The sequence below is a fragment of the Lepisosteus platostomus genome, chromosome 1 (assembly GCF_059453375.1).
Source record: "Lepisosteus platostomus isolate fLepPlt1 chromosome 1, fLepPlt1.hap1, whole genome shotgun sequence".
Taxonomy (NCBI): Eukaryota; Metazoa; Chordata; class Actinopteri; order Semionotiformes; family Lepisosteidae; genus Lepisosteus; species Lepisosteus platostomus.
The window spans coordinates 12,775,139-12,797,765 of NC_142611.1; the positions used below are offsets into that span (position 1 = coordinate 12,775,139).

Genomic DNA, 22,627 nt, shown 5'->3' on the forward strand with positions numbered 1-22,627 from the left:
AAACTCAATTGACCGTGAAACCTATAAATAGCAAATGCATTACCATAATTGAAGCTTCACCTTGGATGCTCTTGGAAATTGCTCTGAGGGTCTCTAGAACAAAATCAATAAAGTAAAATAAGGTATGCAGAAACATGGATGTTTTTCAAAGCAATGATACATTGTGATTTATTGTGCTTGGATCACTATCCCTTTCAAGGGATAGCTTAGGAGAAGAAGCAATGTGCTCATTATCCCTGGACTTCCACAATTTTCAGCTTCCAGGTCTGCCAGCAAAGATTAAGGAAATAGAAATACAGTACTGTATTTACTACACTGTGATCCAGGTTATGTCTAAGTGTAGAACAATTATAAATGTGACTTAATGCCAGGTGCCAGAACCAATGAATGTTTTCTTTTAGCATCTCTAATTAAAGATGAGTGTCCGAGAAAACGTAGAGTGGTACATTGTTTCTAATTGAATGTATTTTTCTTCTGCAAGTGCTTTGGAGTGAATATCAGGTGTGACTAAGATGGTAAAAAAGCTATTAATGGAAATGCCAGCCACTTGAGCAGCCTGCAAGCTGGTTTTGAGACATCACTGCAGCTGGGGATAATCGACAACAGATTTGGGGATCTATCACTCTGACCACTGGCCACAAGACATTTGCAGTTAAGTCTAAAAATGCATAACTCACATCTAATAGAAATGTTTTGAAAGCTTTGCAGTACCAACTAAGCAAAGATACATTAAGTTTACAATACACATGCTTGTTGAACGGTTTTCCGACGAACTAACCATTTGTGAACTTCTGAAGCCATTAATCTCTGTCAGAAGACAATGTTTTAAGAATTGTAGTTATCTGGCTATACACTGCTGTGATGCAAATATCTTAATATTAATTAGGTTTGAATGGAATTATGCTGACTTCCACCTTCCTACACAGAAGCACCATGATTCTATGCATGTTCCATTTTCAAATCTCTCCCTCTCTCCCATCTTCGCTTTTGGCAGCGGCTCCCTGGCTCATTCCTCATAGAGAGGGATTGGGGGATTTCCACAGCATCGTCTACAACCAAGTGAGTAATCCCAATAAAGCAAAGCAATTCAAATTATACCTCTACTCTGTCTTAAAGAATTTCCTTCTGTGGGCAAAAAATAACAAAAGTCCTAAAGTGCAGGAAACTTTATTGTAAATACACACATAATTCAACATCATATGATTGTATAGGCACTGTTGTATTGGCCAAGCAAAATTCACAGGCTGGGAATGCTTTAGGAATTTTACACAAAGATACATTTCCACATGATAAGATTATAATCTAGAGCAGCTCCCAGAACAAGGTAGCGTTTTCGCCATCGTGACGTTGCCCCATCTCATCCGGGAAATCGTATTCGTCCACATGCAAGCATGCTTACCAGGATTTGATGTTTTTCAGTTGAAAACAAATTTTCAATGTTATGTCGGAAGCTTCCAAGATATGTTTTGCTAAGGAAAGGCAAGAGAAAACTAAACAGAAAAAAAAAACAAGTAAACATCTATCCCTGCTGTGTTATCTGAGCTTCGCAGTCAGGTACCTTGGGCAGCTGAAAAACCTGATTTATTTCAGAGGAGGTCGTTATAGCAACAACACCATAAAGGAAAAAAAAGATAATTGGCTCCTTAATAAACATCCTTTTGTGTCTCGCGGGAGTATACAGTAGAATAGACCCTGGCAAAAGATGGATGTTACATATAAAACCTCTATTAATAACCAGTAATGCAGGAAACTAAATCTGACTGCTTCATAAAAAATATTACAAATTGAAATGAGTAAAAGTCAAGGTCCAACCGATCACAGAGAGAGCAGTGATCCATGTTTGAAGTCTTAATGAAAGAAAATGTAAGACCCTGTGATACTCTCTCACAGTGACTCTGTTACTCTGTCACACTAAACAAATGCACTTTGGTAAAATTTCACAAGGGCACAGAGCCTGACTGCATTGCCACTGTTGACAATTAATGAGCCTGAAACTAGTACTTAATCTAAGGAAGTTAAAATAAACTGGTTTAATTCTGTAAGAGCTATGAGATGCTGATGCCGGAGTGTTTCACTTCAATGGTTTAGGAAAACAGGATACTTTTGGTTATCTGATTGGCTGCATTTCTACATATCAGCACCTAAGTCCAGATAAAACTGCACCTGAAAAATACCCTGTTCCTCCCAGGAAAACCAGTTGTAGAGCAGATAAGCTTTCAAGACTTGATATTTGTCACTTGGGTACACTACCGCTCTGAAGAACGCCAATGTGGTTGATAATGTCCTAGTGCCACAGAAAGGAATTCCAGCATCGCCAGACTCTGAAACTCACATGATTGTAGCGTTTCTCAGAGGTCATGATGTCCAGTTACATCTGCCTGTTTCCCAGCTCTTCCTTTTGCCTTTGTGTCCTCCGTCTCTTGACCGTTTTCTGTTTAAAATCCATTCATTTTCTAACCACTTTGTCCAATACAAGGTTACAGGGGAGCCACGCTGAACTATCAACTACACGGTAATGTGTTCAGCCTCCAATTTACATCACAAAAGAGATTAAGTTTCAAGTGCAATTTACTTGAACTCAACATATTGACTTTTTGCCAACAAATACTACTTATAAACTCAGCATGCAGATTACATTTCGAACATTTCTAGAATGAATTGTCTGCTGCACAACTTGTACTTATTCAATCGCTAAATCTCATATAGAAACTAGTCGATGGGACTAACATCAGTGCCTGTGTTTATTACCCATCTCTTGGCTAGTTGAATACCCCTCAGAAAAGGAAACTTCCTGCTAATTTGATCCTCTGTGTTGTGTCCAGTCAAATGCTCAACAGTGAGGCATCATGAGTTCAAAAAGACAAAGGATCAATGTTGTTTGGCGACCATGTTTCTCATTTGTTCCCAGCAACTAGCGAGCAGGAAGGGCGGCTTTTATGTCTCAATTCACACAAGCTCGGTTTGTGACAACACGGCAACCGTACGGTACTTTCACAAAGTTCACAATTGTGTACCCAATTTGCAATTTGTCCAAATTTGCCATACCGTCAATGAAGTTATTTTGTTACCAAGATTTAATGATTCGTCTGAGAAATTGGGACGGCAGTTCCCCCTTTAAATACCGCTATTTAACACGACGTTGTGTTGAGTTGTGTTGCCATTTCCAGCTGTTTGTGCTCCACCTCTCCCTGGCTGTCTTAAAGACACTGCACCCAGCCCCTCTCTAGCCTGAGCCCCTAATTCAGTTGTTCCCCGTCATGCCCTCTGCAGCCAGAGGGCGCTCCTTCTCTGTCCTGTCTCTCATTTCCGGTTCTTTGCTGTCCTACCGGTGTTTCTCTCTCTCTCTGGGGCTATATATTTCCGGGTCTTTCAGTCTGCCTTCGCTCGGATGTCCTGAGACCCGCCTAGCACCAGGTCGCCCCACTTCCGCTAGCTGAGGGCAAAGGTTTCTATACGGCATTCCCCTGACCAGCTGAGCCCGGGTTAACCCCCGTCTCGCTGCTACGCATAGGGTCTTTTTGCTCTTCTGTCATTCCTCGGTTCGTCCTTTCTGACATCCGTGACATTCCCACTTTCTCACGGGCCTCACCTTCAAGCCTTTGCACCATTAACATTGCCTGGTTTGACACATTGCGGTCTGAAGTGAACCGCCATTTCCAAAAAGCAGAAAGCATATTGTTGCTGTGTTTCTTTCATGCGGGGTGGGTAAACTGTGTTACATTAAACACATCTGAAAGTCCCATCCAAAAAGTAAATTAAGAACAAGAAACAGATGCTGATCGCTGCTTCTTACACGTTTCTCAGTGGGAGTGAAGGTCTTCGATACCGTTTTATCAGCTTAACTCAGTGTTAACCATTTATAAGGTGGAATAATAACTATGTTTACGCTAAAGTAGTACTACTGTGTATTGCACTGGTTTGTGAACCGGCACTTCAAGTCTGAAGTGTATTTGCTACCAAGACCACATCTCCAAAAAAAAATCAAGCAAGGGAATTTCATTTTCTGTGTCAAAGTATCTTGTTTTGTCAGCTTCACTAATTCAGCTGCCTGTCTTTTCTGTCAGCTCCTTCCTTTTTAGGAATTAAGTGAAGTTTCAGCGACGCAAGAACTGCAGTGCTGTGTAAACCTGTACACTACACATGGGTGCAGATCCAATCAATACCCTACAAGATTTTGATATGCAGTGTGCAAACAAAAGCTAGGTGAAGGCAAACAAGTTGTATTTGAAGGAAATACCTTCTTAAAATCATAAGCAATATACAGTATCTATTGTAATAAAATTGATGTATTGACAAGCCTGCTTGTTTACAGTGTAATTGGGCCGCTTCACATCACTGGAAGTTCTGTTGCCTTGTTCTGAATCTCAGAAGATGGTGCTGTGCATACCCAGAAAAATCTTTTGTGGTGTAAGTTGGAGATTTTACAAGTTACTGTGTACATTTTACTTTTATTATGGTTTGTAATGCACTCATCAGTGCTGATTCTTTCTAACCCCAAAATATAAAAATAGCATTGTAGTTCCCCTTTAAGAATTAGTTGCTGTAAAATAAATTTTCCAAATATCTTGTCGCTATAATTTAGAACGTTTTCACTTAACTGCCACAGAAAACACAATGTTGATGTAAAATACAACATGTATTTGCAGTTTTCAAAAGAAACGTTCCATACAGGAGTCTGATTATTCTGCACACAGAATGATGTTGCTTTTTAATTGATTCTCCGGGCTTTTTAATGGATCAGAGTATTTGCTAACACCATCCGGTAAGTTTTATTGTTCTCTTTGTGGGCAACATCCCATTTACTCCACCTGGTCACTTTGGGTCAAACACTGCTCCAGTCAGGCTCAAAGTAAGGCAGAAAAGAGATGCGATTCGAACAGTGGCCGTCATCGGCTGAGGAGGTGGACAAACCATCCAGAAAGATGGCTCTGTCAAACCCCCTTCCTCTTGAAAGATGAGCTACTGCAGTAGCAGACAGGGCGGAGGATGGCAGGCGAAAACGGAGTAAGCGAGAGGTGTGGTATTTCGAAGCTGGTAGGCGGATGTGGCAAGTTCCATACAGGATTCATTTTAGCAAAAATGCAAAATGCCTTCAGGAAGAAAAGGCATGATTCACGTGTGTGCCGATGTGGCAGGCTTTGTGTTGTAACAACGACATGAAAAGGTAATATACCATAATCTCCAGTGTACTCAACAAAAATGTTAAAAAGGCTTTGTGATCCTTGACTGTTATTTTTATACTGGTTCCTTAAGCCAAGAATCCAATGCTTAAACAAGGGAAAGAGAGAATTTTCTGAAGGCGAAAAGGCTGTGAGTGTAAATGTCACTGAAAACAAAGACACCTGACAAAGTGCCCAGGGAGACAGTATATTGGGAGTGATGTGACCTTGTGCGAGAGCAGACAGGAGGAAATGAATAGGGGTGGTGGCCTTGTGCAGCTCCAATATTGTGCTGCTCCTCTCAATGTCATCCCCTCTGCAGGCTTATCTGCAGCGCGGCCTTGAGCAACAGAGAAACCGCTGGCTGCCTCAGCTCAGAACAGCAGCCAGTCTTTTAATGAGGGGCCCTCAAGAAACTGCCCCAGCCTCAGCCATTTCATTAGCGAGAGGTGTTTGGAGTGCAAGCATAACTTTTGCGGTTTTGTAGCCTCAACGGGACACTTTGTAATGAACTCAAATTGACAGGACTGCATTTCTGGAGACTGGCTAGTCCCTGCTCATTAACTCTCACTTTTATTTAGTGAAGATAAAAGTGCAGCCTTGTTCACACTTTTACGGTGCAAGTGACTACAAAACTGTGTATTTTAAAAAACATTCCATGTATCTAGGAATACAAGGCGATTCTTTCTAAATGTTATGAGACAGTGTTAGTCTGTAATTAGATCTCCAAGTTACTTCTATCCTTAAACCCTGTTACTGGTCAGACATTACCTTCATAGGCACAGATATATCATATATCATACACTTAAAGTCATAGCCTTTCATCTTCTGCATATAGTCTTTCATCTGGTGTATTTAGTAGATATACCATTATATTTGAGATATAGTAGTATGCATAACAGAAAAACCATTACACTTGCCTAACACAACCAGTTATTTTCATTTCATTCAAGTTCTATTTGCGTTGATTATTTCAACACTTTTTTTCTCAGGAACCCACCTCCAAAATGTCCACCAACTGACCTACTTAAGATTACTGAACTCCAAATCCTGCTGCTCACCTTTAAGGGCTTGAACTGGAGCTGAACCGACTCCTGAGCACACCAGTGAAGTGTCACCCTTCCAATACACCTACAGAGTTCGAAGAGAGCCAACGACATGGCCTTTTTTCTCAACAGGAGTCTCTAAACTCTCGACTTGGTCATTTTCTGTTTTGTGGTTCCAAGACTGCGGAATGATATTCCATATCATACCGAATTGTCTTTGAATTCAATTTTAAACTAACTGCTTTAAAGTACTGTGCTAATTTCTGTACACCTCTTTTTACTGTATACTGAGATCACATACAACCAAAGGATCTACGTGAATATTTTTAAAAGAAGAAAAAAATAACCGAGGATGCTGCAATGAGTGCTGCTATTGCAATAAATTCACTTTTTTCACCCTGAGGTACACGTTTTCTGCTGTGCCTCTCATCTCTCCCAACTCTCACAAGTTCCGGCCTCACAGCAGAAGCTTCACATTTCAGGTAAATTTCCAGTGACATTTCTGTTTTTCTCTTCCCTACATTCTCAGTTCACTAAGGCTCAAAGTTGTGCAGGCTGAGACAGGTTTGTTTTGTCCAAGATGGAATGCTGCAGCTGGAAAACGGAGACCTGCCTAATTGATATGTCTGCCTACCTGCTAAGACCGCCCTGAAAGGAAAAAAAAAAAAAAGCTCAGGATTATTTCCTTCACACGGTTCGTCGAGCACAATTTAGTGCTCAGAATGGTATTGGGGGGTGGCTTATCCAAAGTTCATGTGAGGAAAAACACAAGAGACTTTTCGGTGTAATTCATTCTTTTAATCCTGGGAATGTATCTGGTTGCTCTTTGCTGTACTGAGACAGAAATACTGTACACGCATTGTATTACTTTGTCAACCACTGCAACTGGTTTTAACCGGTTACATTCAACCAAGGAGTCAAAAACCCTGAGGAGTTTGCAACAATGCAGCAGCCACACACAAGTATGAAGGCGGCCAAAAACTGCCAACAGAACTCCTTTAGAAATCTGGAGGCAGGCAGCAGAGTACAGACATGAGAACTCTGCCAGAACAAAGCAGACCTGCCCATTCCCAGGCACTCTGAGCCTGCGGCTTTTCTCCAGGCCAAAAGCAATACTCCCTTTCCACTGAGCAATACTGCCTCCAACATTCCTGTTCGCTTGGTTCAATGCGCCCAGCGCAGATCCGTGCAGAATTAGCAGGCAGAGGATTTCCATTGAGGAGTGCGGATTTGTCTCGCACGTACAGTACATGCACGAGTATTCAGTCCACGTGCACAAAGAATTTAAAATGGACGTCTGCTAGCATGGCTGAAATGCAAAAGTTGAGGCTGTAGGTTACGCAATACCCTTAATAGGGTGACATACTGTAGGTGAATGAAATGGAAAGACAAACCAATAGTCTTTAAAGGATGATCCTTATCACACAGCAATGCTACAGCTAAACTTGATTTGAACTAAATGCACAACCGTGTTTAGTCACCTAAGTTCTGTGAACTAAGACGGACAGTGTAGTAAAACCTAAAACTAGAGCACCAGTGAACGGACAACAGATTCCTAAGTTGTGCAGCCAAGCTCCTGAGTTTCTGTGAGTTAATATTTTTTAACCAGCTATAGAACAATTTCTCAATTTTTCCAGGAAAAACATCCAGGTGTACACACAGTTTTGAACACTGGGGAACAGTACATGAATATTATCCTCCAAATAAGAAAATATACTGTGGTGCCCACTCATATACAGTACTGATTTTTTTAGTAACTGTTCACTGAACGATAGGACTAAGCTTTTACCTGCTCTCCATATAACCTCCACATGAAGTTCCAGATATAGCATGCGACTTAGTTATTTGTGGAAAAGACCTGAAGGAAATTAAATGCAATATATATATCAAATAAAAAGATTCACTCATGGATACATACAGATTTTCACCACAAAACGTTCTGCAAAATGACCCTACCACACTGATTTAGAAACCCGCTGGCTGAAATATTGGGGGGAAAAAGCATTTTTTGTTAAATTAAGCAGCATAAATATGCGAAAAATAAAAAGACTTCTTACATGCAGCTGTGAACTAAAGCACTATGCTTTATTTCAAAATTAACTTGGTAACAACAAATAAACTTTACTTGGCTATGAAAGAGCTGCCTCCTGGGCGTTAATTCAGCGGAATAATCCGGAATGTCACCCCTGACTCACATTAATGCAATACAAGGAGAAAAGGATTGTTTAGGTCTGCAAAAACACTTTTTGTGTCCCCCATCTCCTATCCCAGGAAACACGAGAGGAAGCTCTCTAAACGTGTGATAGCAGCTAAAAGGAAGCAAAAAAGCAAAAGGGACAAGAAACGGAGGCAAGAAATTGGTTTAAAGTCAGCAAACGGAAAAATAAATATACTTTCTAGACACTTTTGTGTTTTAAATAGAATATTTATCATGTAAGGCGTAGCGGCAGGGGAATAGTTCTAACTGGAGTAGTGCTTTTTCCCAAGCCCTCTGGCCTGGAAAAAAAAAAAAAACTGAAAACAGTTGCTAACTTGCATTGCATTTTTTGGAAATGCATAGGAAATTACTATTCGATTTCAACGTTAGACATGGCTTTCGTATATCACTGGACTCGGATTGTCTTTCTCCTCCTCGGAGAGCTCGCTCCCGTCGTCCTGGGTGCTCGGCTGGGGTTCGGGCGACTCCGCTGGCTCCGGTGGCAGTTCGGTGTCGGCCGGGATCTCGTACGCCGCGTCCTGGCTTGACAGCGGGTGCACCGACACTTCGATGGCGATGTGCCGCGGCTGCTCTTGCAGGGAGCCGTCGTCGGAGTCGGCGGCAGCGGCGGCGGCGGCAGACTCGCGCCGCAGCAGGCTGCTGGGGATGGTGTAGACGTCCGCCTCGCCCCCCGAACCGTCGCCACCGCCGCTGCCGCCCCCCCCCGCCTCAGAGCCCTCGGGGGCCTGCTGGACGAAGGTGTGCCTCTGCTCCTCCACCCCCACCACCTCCAGGATCTCCTCCATGAAGGTCCGGCAGGTCATGATGAGCGGCGGCAGCGGCACGCTGCGGGCCAGCTCCTCGATGTAGCGGGCGAACTCCATGGTCTTGAACTGGGTGACCTTGGCCAGCTCCAGCGTTTTGGCCGAGGTGATGATGGGGATGCGCTTGGCGATCTCGAAGGCCTTCTGCAGCTTCTCGGCGCCCTCCGTCCTGAAGAAATCGTTGATGGCCTTCTCCGTCTTCTTCAGGTGGCTGCTCATCATGCAGAGCCGGGTGATGTTCAGGATCATGACGATGGTGAAGGCCACCAGGCACACGATCATGTAATACACGCCCATGTCCCCGTTGGTGAACACCACCCTCAGGGTCACGGTATAGTTCACACTGCCGTGGATGTTGGAAGCCATGCAGGTGTACTTCCCACGGTCTGCAAACGTGATGCTGGTGATGTTCAGAACACCGCTGTCCAAAATCCACCACTTTCCACCTAAAAGGAGGAGAGGAAAAGGGCATTATGAACTAAAAGCTTCTTTCAGAAAGCCACCTTTAGGTGAACTGTAAAGAACTGTATGAATAACAATAAACACCCAACTGCATGAACACCCAGCCAGGAATTAAGGCATGATGCTGCTTCCATTTCTGGACTCATTCTGGAGCTCAGACACTCAGTTTTTAAGATCATACAGGGAATATTAAGGTTTATCCCTTTTGTTTAATACTAATTTAAATTGAATGCATTTTGGAAACTTTGCAAGAGGAGATTCTACACCTTATATCCACTAGAAATTAATCATTAGGCATGGAATAAAATCCTAGGCCAATTTGAAGAATCCAATGGGCTATGAGTGTTCACAATCCAGGTGGATGAAGGTGTCATGAACATAAGGGTCTGTGGCTATATTCTTAAATGTTTTTAAGTGAGAAAGACTATCGGTCGCGTTATGTAATGTTTACAGCACAGTAAAGGAAATACAACCTGACCACAGACACAGTCAAGCACATTTGTTACAAATCTAGGATTCATAACTTTTCACCTGAGGCGTTTCACCTCAAAGCAGTAATGAGCTACGTTTTACAAAACAAAATATTAATACTATTATAGATGCTCGGGTTCTCCCACAAAGCAAGAAGTACACAGCGTTTACACTTTATTTATCCACTGAGCCTCCAATTAGCATGGAAATATTCAAGCAGGAGGCTGTCCAACCAGTACCACTGAAATCCAGCAGGGCTTCTTTTCTGCCTGAGCAGCTGTGTTTACAAAGATGTGCAGCAGCATTTAATTCTCTGAGGTGGGGTCTCACAGCAGTCACACCAGCACCCAGCATTTGCTTTGTAAATGTTTAACTCTGCAGATGGCAGCCCACTGTGCAGTGAGCAAGTGGATAAAGAAACAGAAACACAAAAACAGATCTTCTGTATACAACGCAAAAGCTCAGGAGGCATCCGTAAGCACGCCTTTGTCAAGGATTCAGCGCTTGAATGTAAATCTGTAACGTTTCCAATCGTAATCAAAGATTGCCGACCCACAAGAGCTACAGCTCGCATTGATTTCCTCTCTTCGCCTTGGACTTTATAAAGTTGCTCTGCTGGCATTTCAGGGGGCAGTACCCTCAGGTGGATAAGAAAGTAACAAGGTTATAATAATAAATAATAATAACTGCTTACAGTTATACAGTGTTTTTCTGGACACTCCACTCAAAGTGCTTTACAGGTAATGGGGACTTCCCCACCACCAATGTGCAGCATCCACCTGAGCTACAAGAGCTACAGCTCGCATTGATTTCCTCTCTTCGCCTTGGACTTTATAAAGTTGCTCTGCTGGCATTTCAGGGGGCAGTACCCTCAGGTGGATAAGAAAGTAACAAGGTTATAATAATAAATAATAATAACTGCTTACAGTTATACAGTGTTTTTCTGGACACTCCACTCAAAGTGCTTTACAGGTAATGGGGACTTCCCCACCACCAATGTGCAGCATCCACCTGGATGATGCGATGGCAGCCAACGCTCACCACACACCAGCTATCAGTGTGGAGGAGAGCAGAGTAATGAAGCCAATTCATAGAGGGGGGTTATTAGGAGGCCATGATTGGTAAGGGCCAATGGGAAATTTGGCTCTTTTTGAGAAACGCCCTGAGATTTTTAATGACCACAGAGAGTCAGGACCTCGGTTTTACGTCTCATCCGAAGGACGGCGCCTGTTTACAGTATAGTGTCCCCGTCACTATACTGGGGCATTAGAACCCACATGGACCGCAGGGTGAGTGCCCCCTGCTGGCCCCACTAACACCTCTTCCAGCAGCAACCTTAGTTTTTCCCCAGGAGGTCTCCCATCCAGGTACTGACCAGGCTCACACCTGCTTAGCTTCAGTGGGTTGCCAGTTGTGAGTTGCAGGGTGATATGGCTGCTGGCTAGGTTAGATCTCATCGAGTTAATTATTTTAGTAGCTTGCTCGTTTATGAGGCCTGAATTAAAAACTTGTTAAATTTGTAACACAAATACCACTCCTTCAATCATTAATATTAACTGGTTCAACCATTTAAAAAAAATGAATGTTTTTAGTATGCAAGTAGAGCCTATGAACCTCAACGGCCTTCATGACTTGAAGGAAACAAGGCAAAGGTTGGTTATATAAGGCTGGTGTGGATGGACATCTCATAGACGTGGCTATCATATCAAACGCAGTCACGTGAAGCTGATCAACAAGCTATTAGCACAAATGGCAAAACTGTGAATCTAACCAGGTGGAAAGTTTCACCAAAAGTAAAATTTCCTTTTTAAAGATGCACTTCTCATATCTAAATTCTAAATTCCGCGATTTGAAGAAAGTGAAGGGCTTCTTGACAAGGATGATGCATTCAAAAGCCACAGTTACAAAAGTAAAAACTCCCAAATGACCAATTCTGGTACCTACGGTACCTTCTCTGAATTATAAGTATTAAAGTTTGTCAAGGACCTTATTTCATTAACCTACGTAGGGCCATGTTTATCAAAACATAAAATACTACCATGGAGACAGAATGATAATTCAGTGTTGTGTCTGATGGATTGCTTTATTCTTTGGAGAACTAAGGTCAGTTTGGCCCATGTACATTCATAACAAGTAATAGTTCATAACTATTAACAAGTATAAAGGTCCATTAGATAAAGCAGAAAATGTATAAAATATTTTCACTTAATACAGTTACATTCCAATCAAAGGTTATAATGTGGATGACAAATTCAAACAAAGAACTTGAAATCTGCTAATGAAATTTACCACGTAAGCTGACCAGAATGACTTTGCTGTCGCATACTGTACCTAGTCATTAGCATCTTCTATTTGGAAGTGAAATCTGAGTCACCCCATTATCATACTGGCAGAGTGCAACATGTTCGCACACTTGAAAGAGGTCAAGTACTTTTATATACGCACAGGAAATGATCAGGCACAATGAATCTCTTTAAAAGGGATACTGTACATTTAAAACACATCCATAAAAGATTAGATATAAGATTAAAACGTCTTACTTTTGAAATTAGAATCCGACTCTGCAAAATTTGGATATTTTGAAGAAAAACTAATGATAATTACACACCTTTAAAAGAGCTGGATTAGAAATCCTTGAGATAGAGTCCAGATTACTACATAGCACTGTGATGTTCACTTCTTCTATAACACATTACTACCCACATCCATGTTTATACCTTTACTAAATAGAAGAATCCCTCAATGAGCGATTCTTAAAAGTCTACCGAAACTAGAACATCTACTGTACAGGACATGTGCTGGATAATACCGTGAGTACTGATGTGTGAAGACAGAACCCAGTACACGACGTCTGTGTACCTGACCTTTGTCTTCACACTACAGCAAGGCTCTCTGCAGAGGAAGGCCATTAAGGCAAAGGCAAACCAGCTCCAGTTTACAATTTGATTAAATTTCTCTTGAAATACGAACAGCGCAACCTGTTGTGCTTTGTGACAAATAATAGCTGCCTCCCACGAGTACATGTGTAGGAGGATGCTGGCTGTCAGCCTTGGTTCGTGGCCAAAGACGCAGAAGACAAGGGGGCTGAACTGGCAGCAATTACTCCTTCACTAAATCCGAAACGGGGAGAGCTGCCGTTTTTCAAAGGCTTTTCGTTCGAATATGAATTAAATTTTAAATGTATTCCCCTCCCCACCTTCTTTTCTGTCAATGTGGAAGAGGAGCTGGTGCAAACAAGTAAGTCTTCCATCCTTGCAGGCTGAGTGGGGGGCTTATACTGTATATCCAAATCTAGACAGAAGAGGAAGAGAGCTGCTCTAAACTTGTATTAAAGAACAGAAAAATTAAAGAGGCATTAACAGCAAATATAACAAAAAAAAAGGTTCTAAACAATTTATTACAGGCTTTTATTGAATAGAGAGAAAAGAAATAGAGAAGGCTGACACAAGGAATTACTTTCTGGATGCAGATCAAGATTGGCTGCTATTATTTAACCTCTTGCAATAATAAATCACAGGCAGAACAGTCCAGACTGAAAGCAGCCTTCTGAGAATAGCACAGCACCTGAACTCTTCAGAGAAGAACAGCTGATGGAAATGAATAATATACTCTATTCTACAGACGCCTCAGCACCGCCTGTGTAAAATGTTAACACTGTCTACTGTTTACTGCAAAACGTTAACAGCTCTGTACACAGACTAAACAGCCGACAGAAACACACGAGTCATACTAAGAAGCGAGGAAAAAATGAAAACGAATGAAGTATAAACGAAAAACAAAAGCTTTACTAACAACGACTTCACACCGAAGTATTGTAGATAATTCAGCGGCTAATAAACAAATTGCTTTCTAAGCAAAAGGGAACTTAACCTTGGAGTTGTGACATCAGTTTCACAAACAAACACCACAAAAGAGCCCCGGGGCTTAATTTAATCTTCAATAAAAATATAGTAAAAGTACTCATCTGCTTCACTCAGACTCTCTCTGACCCCCTCAGAAAAAAACCCAACTAAACTATATGGCAAGTCACGTCAGAATTAGTCAGTAACTTTAAAGCTTCCTCGCTTTAGGGAAATCAGTAGGAAAATCATGAGTGCACTCGTATCTTGGTTCAGCTGATAGAGCTGCTGCCACACAGCTCCTGGATTCTGGGTTTGATTCCATACTGGGGTGCCCTCTGTGTGGAGTCTGCATGTTGCCTGGAAAACTGGGTGCTCTCCTCGGCTTGCTCTGGGTCCCGCCTCCTGAAGACATGCTGGCGGAGTTCGATTCGTTCGCCTCAATCCTCCCTCTCTCTGTGGCCCTGTGATGGACTGGCATCCCATCCGGGGCGAGAACAGTCCTACCCTGCGCCCTGCGTTTTGGGATAAACTCCGGATTTGTTGCGACCCTCACCAGGACAAAGAGCCTTTCTCATAAGAGTCTGGTGGATGAACACCTGGCAGACAGACTCAATGCCACTGAGCCGATAGTTGAGAAAGAAAAGGCTTTTCGTGTGTTCAGTTTAGTGTTCATCTTTAGATGTTACCAGCTACAGCGCAATGATACCAAGGAACACAATCTGTTTAAGAAAAACTGGAACACAAACCAATAACATCATAATCTTAAAAAACATGGTATGCCTACAGCCAAATGACTAAGGGAACATTTCTGGGTTTCTACAAAAGACTCAAATTCAGCAAGAGTAAACACTGCTATTTGGGAGAATTAAATTAAGAATTTGGATGTCTTCTGCAGAGTGCCAAGCTTCTTGGCAAACTTTGCTAGAGTAGCAACACATGTTAAATGGGAGTTTTGCAGACTGTAAAAGGGCAGAGAGGTGTCTATGAGTGGGTCTGAGACTTGAAGTCTGATTCCCCTAATGACATGCTCACACATCAGGATCTCTTGAGACTTATTATAAGAGAGAAGATCACTTTATTGGCCATATACAATTTCTTGTATTAGGAATCTTTTTTGCATACCCCAACTTGTTCTGCATGAGACACACAGAGAGGGAGAGAAGGCTGGGGTCAGAGCACAGGGGCAGCCATTTATACGGTGCCCCTGGAGCAGTTGGGGTTAAGGGCCTTGCTCAGGGGCCCAACGGAGTAGGATTCCTCTGCCGGCCGCGGGATACGAACCGGCAGCCTTCCAGCCACAGGCGCAGATCCTTAGTCACAGAGTCATTAGTTGTGCAAACAATTCCGACAAAGCAGCACAAATGATTCACCAAACATCAATGTGTAAAAGTCAGTATTATTTCACTTTTAGCAATATCACACCTCAGAGACAGGCCATAATGGACTTGTGACTGCTGTAGCAAGACAAAAAAAAAGGAATTTCAGATTTTCTGAATTCCCCATTTTTTTGCTTGAGAAGGTTCAATCAAAAGTGTAATGCAAAGTATGTACAGGATCTGATTTACTTAAAGGAAGAGGTATCAACAGGGTTGAGGGGTGGGAGGCTCAGAAATAGCGTAGAAAAACAGACTTAATCAAAGATGAAAAATTAGATAAAATTAATTTAATGTTAATCTAGTCTAAAATGGGGATCCAAACTTTCCTTTTTTGCTCCCTTCCACCTCCAAGCATTTAATGAAGAAAAAGCCCAAATGACTTCCAATAATCTTCTCCAGCAAGGACACAACCTGACAATTCCTCATCTTCTTGGCTCCACCAGACTTCTGAAACCCCATTCTCTTGTGCAATGAATAAAAATTATTTTTGAGATTTTGTTTCAAAAGCATTGACCCTAACAAGTGTTGGGCCACTCTCTGATATTTGCAGTGTAGAAATTATACAGGACGGCTCCTGCAACACCGAGCATGTGAAATCCATTTCATTATGTTATTTAATTGCTATTAACACCCACTTAATAGGGCATTGTTTGCATACTGTAATTATCAAGACTAGCTGTGAGTTATTAAAAGTAGATTGTGACATGTCTGTTGGTCTTTTATGCTGAAAATGTATTGTTCTTTTTTTTTAACCATGTTTGAGAGGAAATGAGACCTGAACACAATAAGAACAAGCACTTACGGTTTAATTACCTGTCGGCATCTAAACATTTACAAAAAAGCTGAACTATAAATGAAAAGCTGTGCATAATTCACTTTTATAGAATGACAGCACAAAGATGTCGTACCTTTGTTTTTAATTCATACAATTTATTCTCAATTCTCACTCATTGGAAAACCATTCGTTTTTCCGTCAGTCCTTGAATATACTGATAGTGTTTTATGCACAAGGCATTACAATGTAGTATAGCTGCATTTTCTCCCGTTCCATGCAGTCTTCGCTGCTAAATAAAAGTGCCTAAAAACATGCTCACTGAAGATGTTTTTAATGTGTGACAGCACAGACCACTTCGAGCCTGGGTGGGGTAAATATTTCAGGTTTGACTTGCAATTCGGAAATCATTATGCACGAACATACACGTCTGTGTCGGAGACTGCAGGAGGAAGCACGCAACTTACCGCTTGCTTCCGTGTCCAACAAGTTGCCATTGGAGTTGTACCACTGAAAACGTGGGAGGGGGTCTCCGGTTGCATTGCAGTCTATGAGGACGCTGTTTCCTTCCCTGGCGATGATCTGGCTAATCGTGGAGAGCAGGAAGGGAACAGAGCCCGTCCCCGACACAGTCTGGTTGTGCGCGCCGCCGACGCCGCGGGGAGCAGGAGTCGCCGCCAGGGCCGCTTTCAAGGCGACGGCGGACACCAGCGCCAGGAGCGCGTATCTCTTCCGTCCGTCCATGTTCCTCTCCGGTGCGCCCGTCCTCCCAAGCCCGCTTGCCAGCAGATGTCAATTCACATGTGTCAGCATGTCACCCTCGGACGAGAATTATCTGTGCGACGCCACGCCAGAACTCAGTCTGGCGATCTTGCCCGTTGGCGAAACCATCGTCCTACAGCAAAAAACACAACAAGAGACAGTCACGTTTAAACCCGCCTGGGTGTTCGTCATGGGACGCCCGTTAGACAACTCATCCGGCCTCCGTAACGTTTTCGGTGAGGGCAAAAAAAAAAAGACTGCCGCAGTATTTTCAGTTGTATAACTGAACTTCAGTGTCCTGTTTCCGTAGGTCCGCTTTCCGCGACATAGCGGATAGGACGACGCCATCCACCGCAGAATAAAACCAGCAACCAGGACTGTCGCCTTTACACAAAAACTGCCCAGCAGGCAAACGTTTGAATCACATACATCTTAACGGCACTGATTAATTCGGTTTATAAAGCATTAAGATCCCTATTTTATGTATACAACAGATACCCCCCCCTTCTATATTATCACTATCATTAGTTAATGTTATTAAATGGCTTCAAATGTAACTTGAGTTCTCCGGGAACGACTTCTGTTACGGTACTTGCCCACCAACCCGCTGTACCAAAAGCAACGCTGTGCGAAAACAAAACGCAGTATTTCAAGGTCTTCTCAACTACGAAACACGAAAACAATCAAATACACGGCAGAATACATCTCCAAGGTTATACTTGTTGTTCACTTAGGAGCAACCGTATTAAGTCGTCCAAACTGCACCTGGCTCTGTGTTTATTTATTTTTTCAAACCAAACACGTCGTGGTGACTTTTACTTCTCTGCCCGGAAAACTGAACAGCATTCATGCCTCCCCCCACCTCTCTATTACTGTCTGCTGCCGCTATGTGTACCACATCCGTAACTTGCATAACATCAAAAGTAAAGAGTCAAGTTCGGTGTACTTACGAAACGTCTGTCCCGTTTTACTGCAAACGGAAGAACCGAGTCTGTGCTCGATAACCCTAAAATCAATCTGAGAACAAAGTGAGGCGAGAGAGAGAGGGGGAGAAAAAACCCCACTCGGTTAAAACATTTAGGAACCCCAGTCCATCCCGCACTCAGCACTCTCTCGCACACGTCAGGCTCACTCGGCTCTGCAGTCTGAGCTGCCTGCTGCAGGAGATCTAGGTCAGAAACCTACTGAGCATGCTCTGCCTGCAACCCACACCAGCTGATGTGGAGCTCTCCCTGCCGGAGTCACGGTGCGGAGCTGAGAGATGTTATCCTAGCCCCCAGCCTGCCGGCACCCCTGCCTTCCGCGGCGCGTTTCTTTATTTCTCCGCCGCACTGCGATTTCCCGGCGAGAAAGCCACCTGGCCTAGTCCTCGATCCACGCCGAAAGGGAGACGTCGTGCGTTTCGTGGGCTGAAGCGTTGGGGCGCTGTGGGACCGTCGCCAAGTAAATGGGTCAGGATAAGAGCACCTTGCTGCACTGCGCGTCAGAAGTCTTCCGAGCCTCAGTGGGATTTGGGTTTTAACCGTATAGACCTATTTATATACCAGAAAAAAACACACGGGTATGTCATTTACCATTCGGTAACTAAGTGTGGAAGGAGATTTTGTTCACCTGTCTCTCCGCTTGGGTACATCTCGTACAAATGTGGGTTATCTCAGCCTCAGAGCCCGCGAGGAAGGGAACAGATATTCTTCTAGAGATATTTGTTTAACGCATTTCATTGCATTTTTCAAATATATCCGCAAAAAAAAAGTAAAACTGATGCAATGAGTATGAATATTCTTTGCACCTGTTCTTGTTATGGGACCATTCTGTAAAAAGGTTTTTGGTTCAGTATCTGTGTTAGTTACCAGTTTGGGAAACACCTATTGCATTGCATTGCTTTCAGATGAATTCGTTTGAATCATGTAAAGGCGTGCAGGTAAGGAGAAAACGAATATTAATTCTTTACACTTACATAGCGCTTTTCTGGACACTCCACTCAAAGCGCTTTTCAGGTAATGGGGACTCCCCTCCACCACCACCAATGTGCAGCCCCATCTGATTAATGCAACGGCTGCCAAAGTAGTGTGCCACACATCAGATGAGTGGGGGGGGAGAACAGAGTGATGAATCCAATTCATAAATGGGGATTATCAGGAGGCCATGATTGGTAAAGGCCAGGGGGAAATCTGGCCAGGACGCCGGGGTTACACCCCTACTCTTTTCGAGAAGCGCCCTGGGGTTTTTAATGGCCGCAGAGAGTCAGGACCTTGGTTTTACGTCTCATCCGCAGGACGGTGCCTTTTTTACAGTATAGTGTTCCCTTCACTATACTGGGGCATTAGGACCCTCACTAACTGCAGGATGAGCGCCCCCTGCTGGTTCCACTAACACCTCTTCCAGCAGCATCCCTAGCTTCCCCAGGAGGTCTCCCATCCTGGTACTAGCCAGACTCACACCTGCTGAGCCTCAGTGGGCTGCCAGTTGTGAGGGGGGTGGGGGCGGGTGTCCCACAGTATATCTCGCTTTGCATTTGCACTCAGCCCTGTGTGTTTTATCCATGATCCGGGTAAATGTTCCATCTCCTGTGAAAATAACCCCAGGCTGCACATCAGTCTCAGTAGCTAAGTGCCAGTTCCCCTTTCCTCTGAATCACTGAGCTTTCCACATTGAGTTTATAGTCAGTCCCATGCTCATCTGGGATTAAAAAAAACGTCTGGTAAACCATGATAATACATCCCTGGTAAACCTACAGGTGTTATTGTATTTAGAAGAAGTCAGTCTTTTGGACGGCACAATGGGGTAGAGGAACAAACACACAATGCAAACACAGTGCTGGACTCAGGGGTCCAGTTTTTGACAATCAGAGCATGAAATTGGTTAGTAATTTACCCAGTGAACGGAGGCACAGCCTAAACTCATCCTTACTATAGGAGGAGAAGGAGCCTCCTCTGCAAAAATTCACAGAGGTGTGAGTTAGCTGTGTGTTAGGGGTGTGAGGGGTAAGCCCTGACAACTGCATTGCTTGGGAAGTATTGTTAATAACAAAAAGACATGTCCCTTAACAGCATGGTTCCGGAATGCCCGCAGATGGGGAGTTATTCAATATCTTAGCACACTGATAGGAAGTGTGTAAGAAACACAATTGTTTCCAATTACCTGGCATGTGTTGTGTGTTCTGCTTTTCCCCCAAATCTCTCTCTGTGTCTCTCTTTCACCACATGTACTTTTCAAGCGTAAAATTATTCCCCTCATCTGAATTGTCTCAGTGCACTGCACTTCCATGTAATGAGGGAAACTTTCAATGTTGAGTACAGAAAGGAGTGCATTGTTAAAGTCATCCGGAAACCAGTCCACAGCTGAAATATTATCTGGAAATGATAAGGTTTGGGTTTTTAAACTTCTTAACTGCTCAGGCAATTACATGGTGCATTTCAACCGGTTCATTCTAGGTTAAGTCTGCCTGAGGACTGCTAATTATAAAGTCTCATATTCTCACATTTTCAATTTGACTTTTTAGCGAACAAACGCAAAACGCATTTGGCCATCACTGTCTTTAAATTTGAAAAACGATGGCTGAAATGAATTAGAAAAAACAAAAATGACAACTCGTCACTGAGATTTCAGACTCAAATGTCAGGAAAAAATGTGGTGACCATTTTTGTATAGTGATTTGAGACTCATGTTGCACTACACACTGATAGATGCAGGGATTATTGTTTTATTACTACTTTGTTTCATTACTGTAATTAGCTTTTTCTTCTTAATTAAAGCAGTGTTGTCTGGGCATGGTAATGCTGTATGTTCAGAAAGCCAGCACCCTTGTTCTACATACAAATCCCATAACTACATTTCACCAGATTTAACCACACTCCCAATTGATTTTAAGATTTTGCTGCCTACTTACACAACTCTGAAACGTAAGGCTATTTGCATTATTCTTCTGTTCTAATATCATATTCTAAGATGCATGATACATTCTCTTGAAGCTAGATTGAACATTATGTGCAACAGGGACTTGTGTTTTTATGCAATAATGCTTTAACCAAGCTTATTTGAGATTCGTCGGAGACTTATTCAGTTAATGAATACTCACCCAACTGAGTAACCCAGCAATCCTGTAGTTTGCTCCTTTTTTTCTTTTTAAGCTATGATGAACTTGACTGGTGTGGTTCTAAATTCCAAAACAACAAAATGCTTTTGTTGTCTTTAGAAAACAGTGTAAAAGCCCGCTTACTCAATGTGTGAACTTCTGCTTTAGTTTAACGTCTTGTACGCGTTTCCAAGACAGTAAAAGTCATGCCAGAAACACCGTTTTATTCAAGTGAGATGAAGTTATTTTGACTTCACCTTCTTTTAAAAATACGTTTTTGTGAGTGTGCCCCGTATCACCCACCACAGAGCTTAGGTGAGGTAATTAGAAAAATTATATTACTCTGGATAAGCATAAGTAAGGCATGAAATCACTAATTGTTATCATATGATGAACATTGTCATGACTCTCACCAAACTGAACATTGATCGATTTTGAGCGTAGCTTGACCCAGCTATATAAATATATAAAATATACTACATTTAGCACCATGAAACTCATATGACCTTCCAAACTTGCTCCATACAGTGCGTGTAAGATGTGTATAGCCATTTACTCAGAGCAGTACAAATATACAGAAGTGAGTTCTTGTTATGACATGGGACTGAGCTGGAAAGTGCTATGTCACTGAAGGCAAATGGAGAGGTTAGAGCTACAGCACTGCGCTGGCAGACAGGAGACAGAAAAATCCTGGGAATGACTGTGCTGGCAGACAGGAGACAGACGAGACGGGGAATGTGCAGTGCAGCCGAGCTGAATAGGACAGGAAAGGCATGGAATAGCCGTGCAGAGCAGATGGGGAAGTGGCACAGTCCCACAGGTTTGGCTGGTCGCTGTGAGGCGTAGCGATTATAGGGCAGACTGGGATCCAGCTGGCCACGTGCTTCCGTCTTGAGATGGGGCCTGGGTAGTCAGGCCGATTTCTTGTCATTCCGATGGGCTGGTTAGCGCAAGGAGCACTTTCCTAAACCAGCAGGAAGCTCAATGACAGAGCGACTAACCGTGGACAGGGCTGTGTTTAAGTAACCTGGAGCTGAACAGGTATTTACCCGTTAAGTGGGGGCAGGTGACAAGGACAGCCACCCCAATCGAGTTCTCATGGCATCAGGAGGAGTCTGGCTCTGTGTGCGAACTCTGCCAGTTGTTGTGGGCATAACAGTTATTCAGTGAAATTGCGCCGGAGCCCAAAAAAAACATTTTCTCATGTTCTTCAGATTGCTACGCTGACCAACATCCTTAAGAAGTACTTCGAGCTAAAGACTCATATGTGTCTCGCAAATTAGCCAGGCCACGTGGAGAGTCGCATGTGAGGAAAAATCTCTTTTGTTTTGTGTGCCACTTTCGTAAAATGCAAATTAAGACAGCAGGCGCTCAGAATAAATGCTGATGAGAGTACGTGCTGATTTTTCCAGGCCTGGAAAAATTCCTGGCCTCCAGTTTACAGGTGGTGTGGACCCAGAATTGTTCATGCGGTCAGGACAAGTTTTGTGAGCAGATTTACTCATGCAGTGAGCTGGAATTGGGTCTAGGGAGGCAAGTAAAGGTTGATGTGATTGTATTTGCTGCCAATCCAGACTACCTTCTTTTTTGGAGATCTGTTTTGGGAAGAGACCTACAGTATATTAGTGAGAAGCATGTTTC

At 43.0% G+C, this 22,627-nt stretch overlaps 1 protein-coding gene and 1 long non-coding RNA gene across 6 annotated transcripts; one reads left to right on the forward strand and one right to left on the reverse strand.

Moving 5' to 3' along the window:
• Window positions 1-486: 486 nt before the first annotated feature.
• LOC148677722 (uncharacterized) lies at window positions 487-6,276 on the forward strand. The gene is made up of 3 exons (XR_015935326.1): window positions 487-651; window positions 995-1,059; window positions 6,152-6,276. It is a non-coding gene; the product is annotated as an uncharacterized LOC148677722 (long non-coding RNA).
• A 705-nt stretch (window positions 6,277-6,981) lies between these two features.
• Window positions 6,982-18,401, reverse strand: mfap3l (microfibril associated protein 3 like). Of its 5 annotated transcripts, none has more exons than XM_088624662.1 (3): window positions 18,269-18,401; window positions 16,617-17,044; window positions 6,982-9,672 (listed from the first exon to the last, which is right to left on the reverse strand). In XM_088624662.1, the coding sequence occupies exons 2-3, from the start codon at window positions 16,891-16,893 to the stop codon at window positions 8,789-8,791; spliced, it is 1,161 nt and encodes a 386-aa protein (XP_088480788.1). In that variant the 5' UTR covers window positions 16,894-17,044; window positions 18,269-18,401; the 3' UTR covers window positions 6,982-8,788. The 5 variants fall into 5 exon arrangements, with proteins under 5 accessions (XP_088480788.1, XP_088480771.1, XP_088480754.1 ...); XM_088624645.1 differs by lacking the exon at window positions 18,269-18,401 and adding an exon at window positions 18,097-18,248; XM_088624628.1 differs by lacking the exon at window positions 18,269-18,401 and adding an exon at window positions 17,862-18,090.
• Window positions 18,402-22,627: the final 4,226 nt, after the last annotated feature.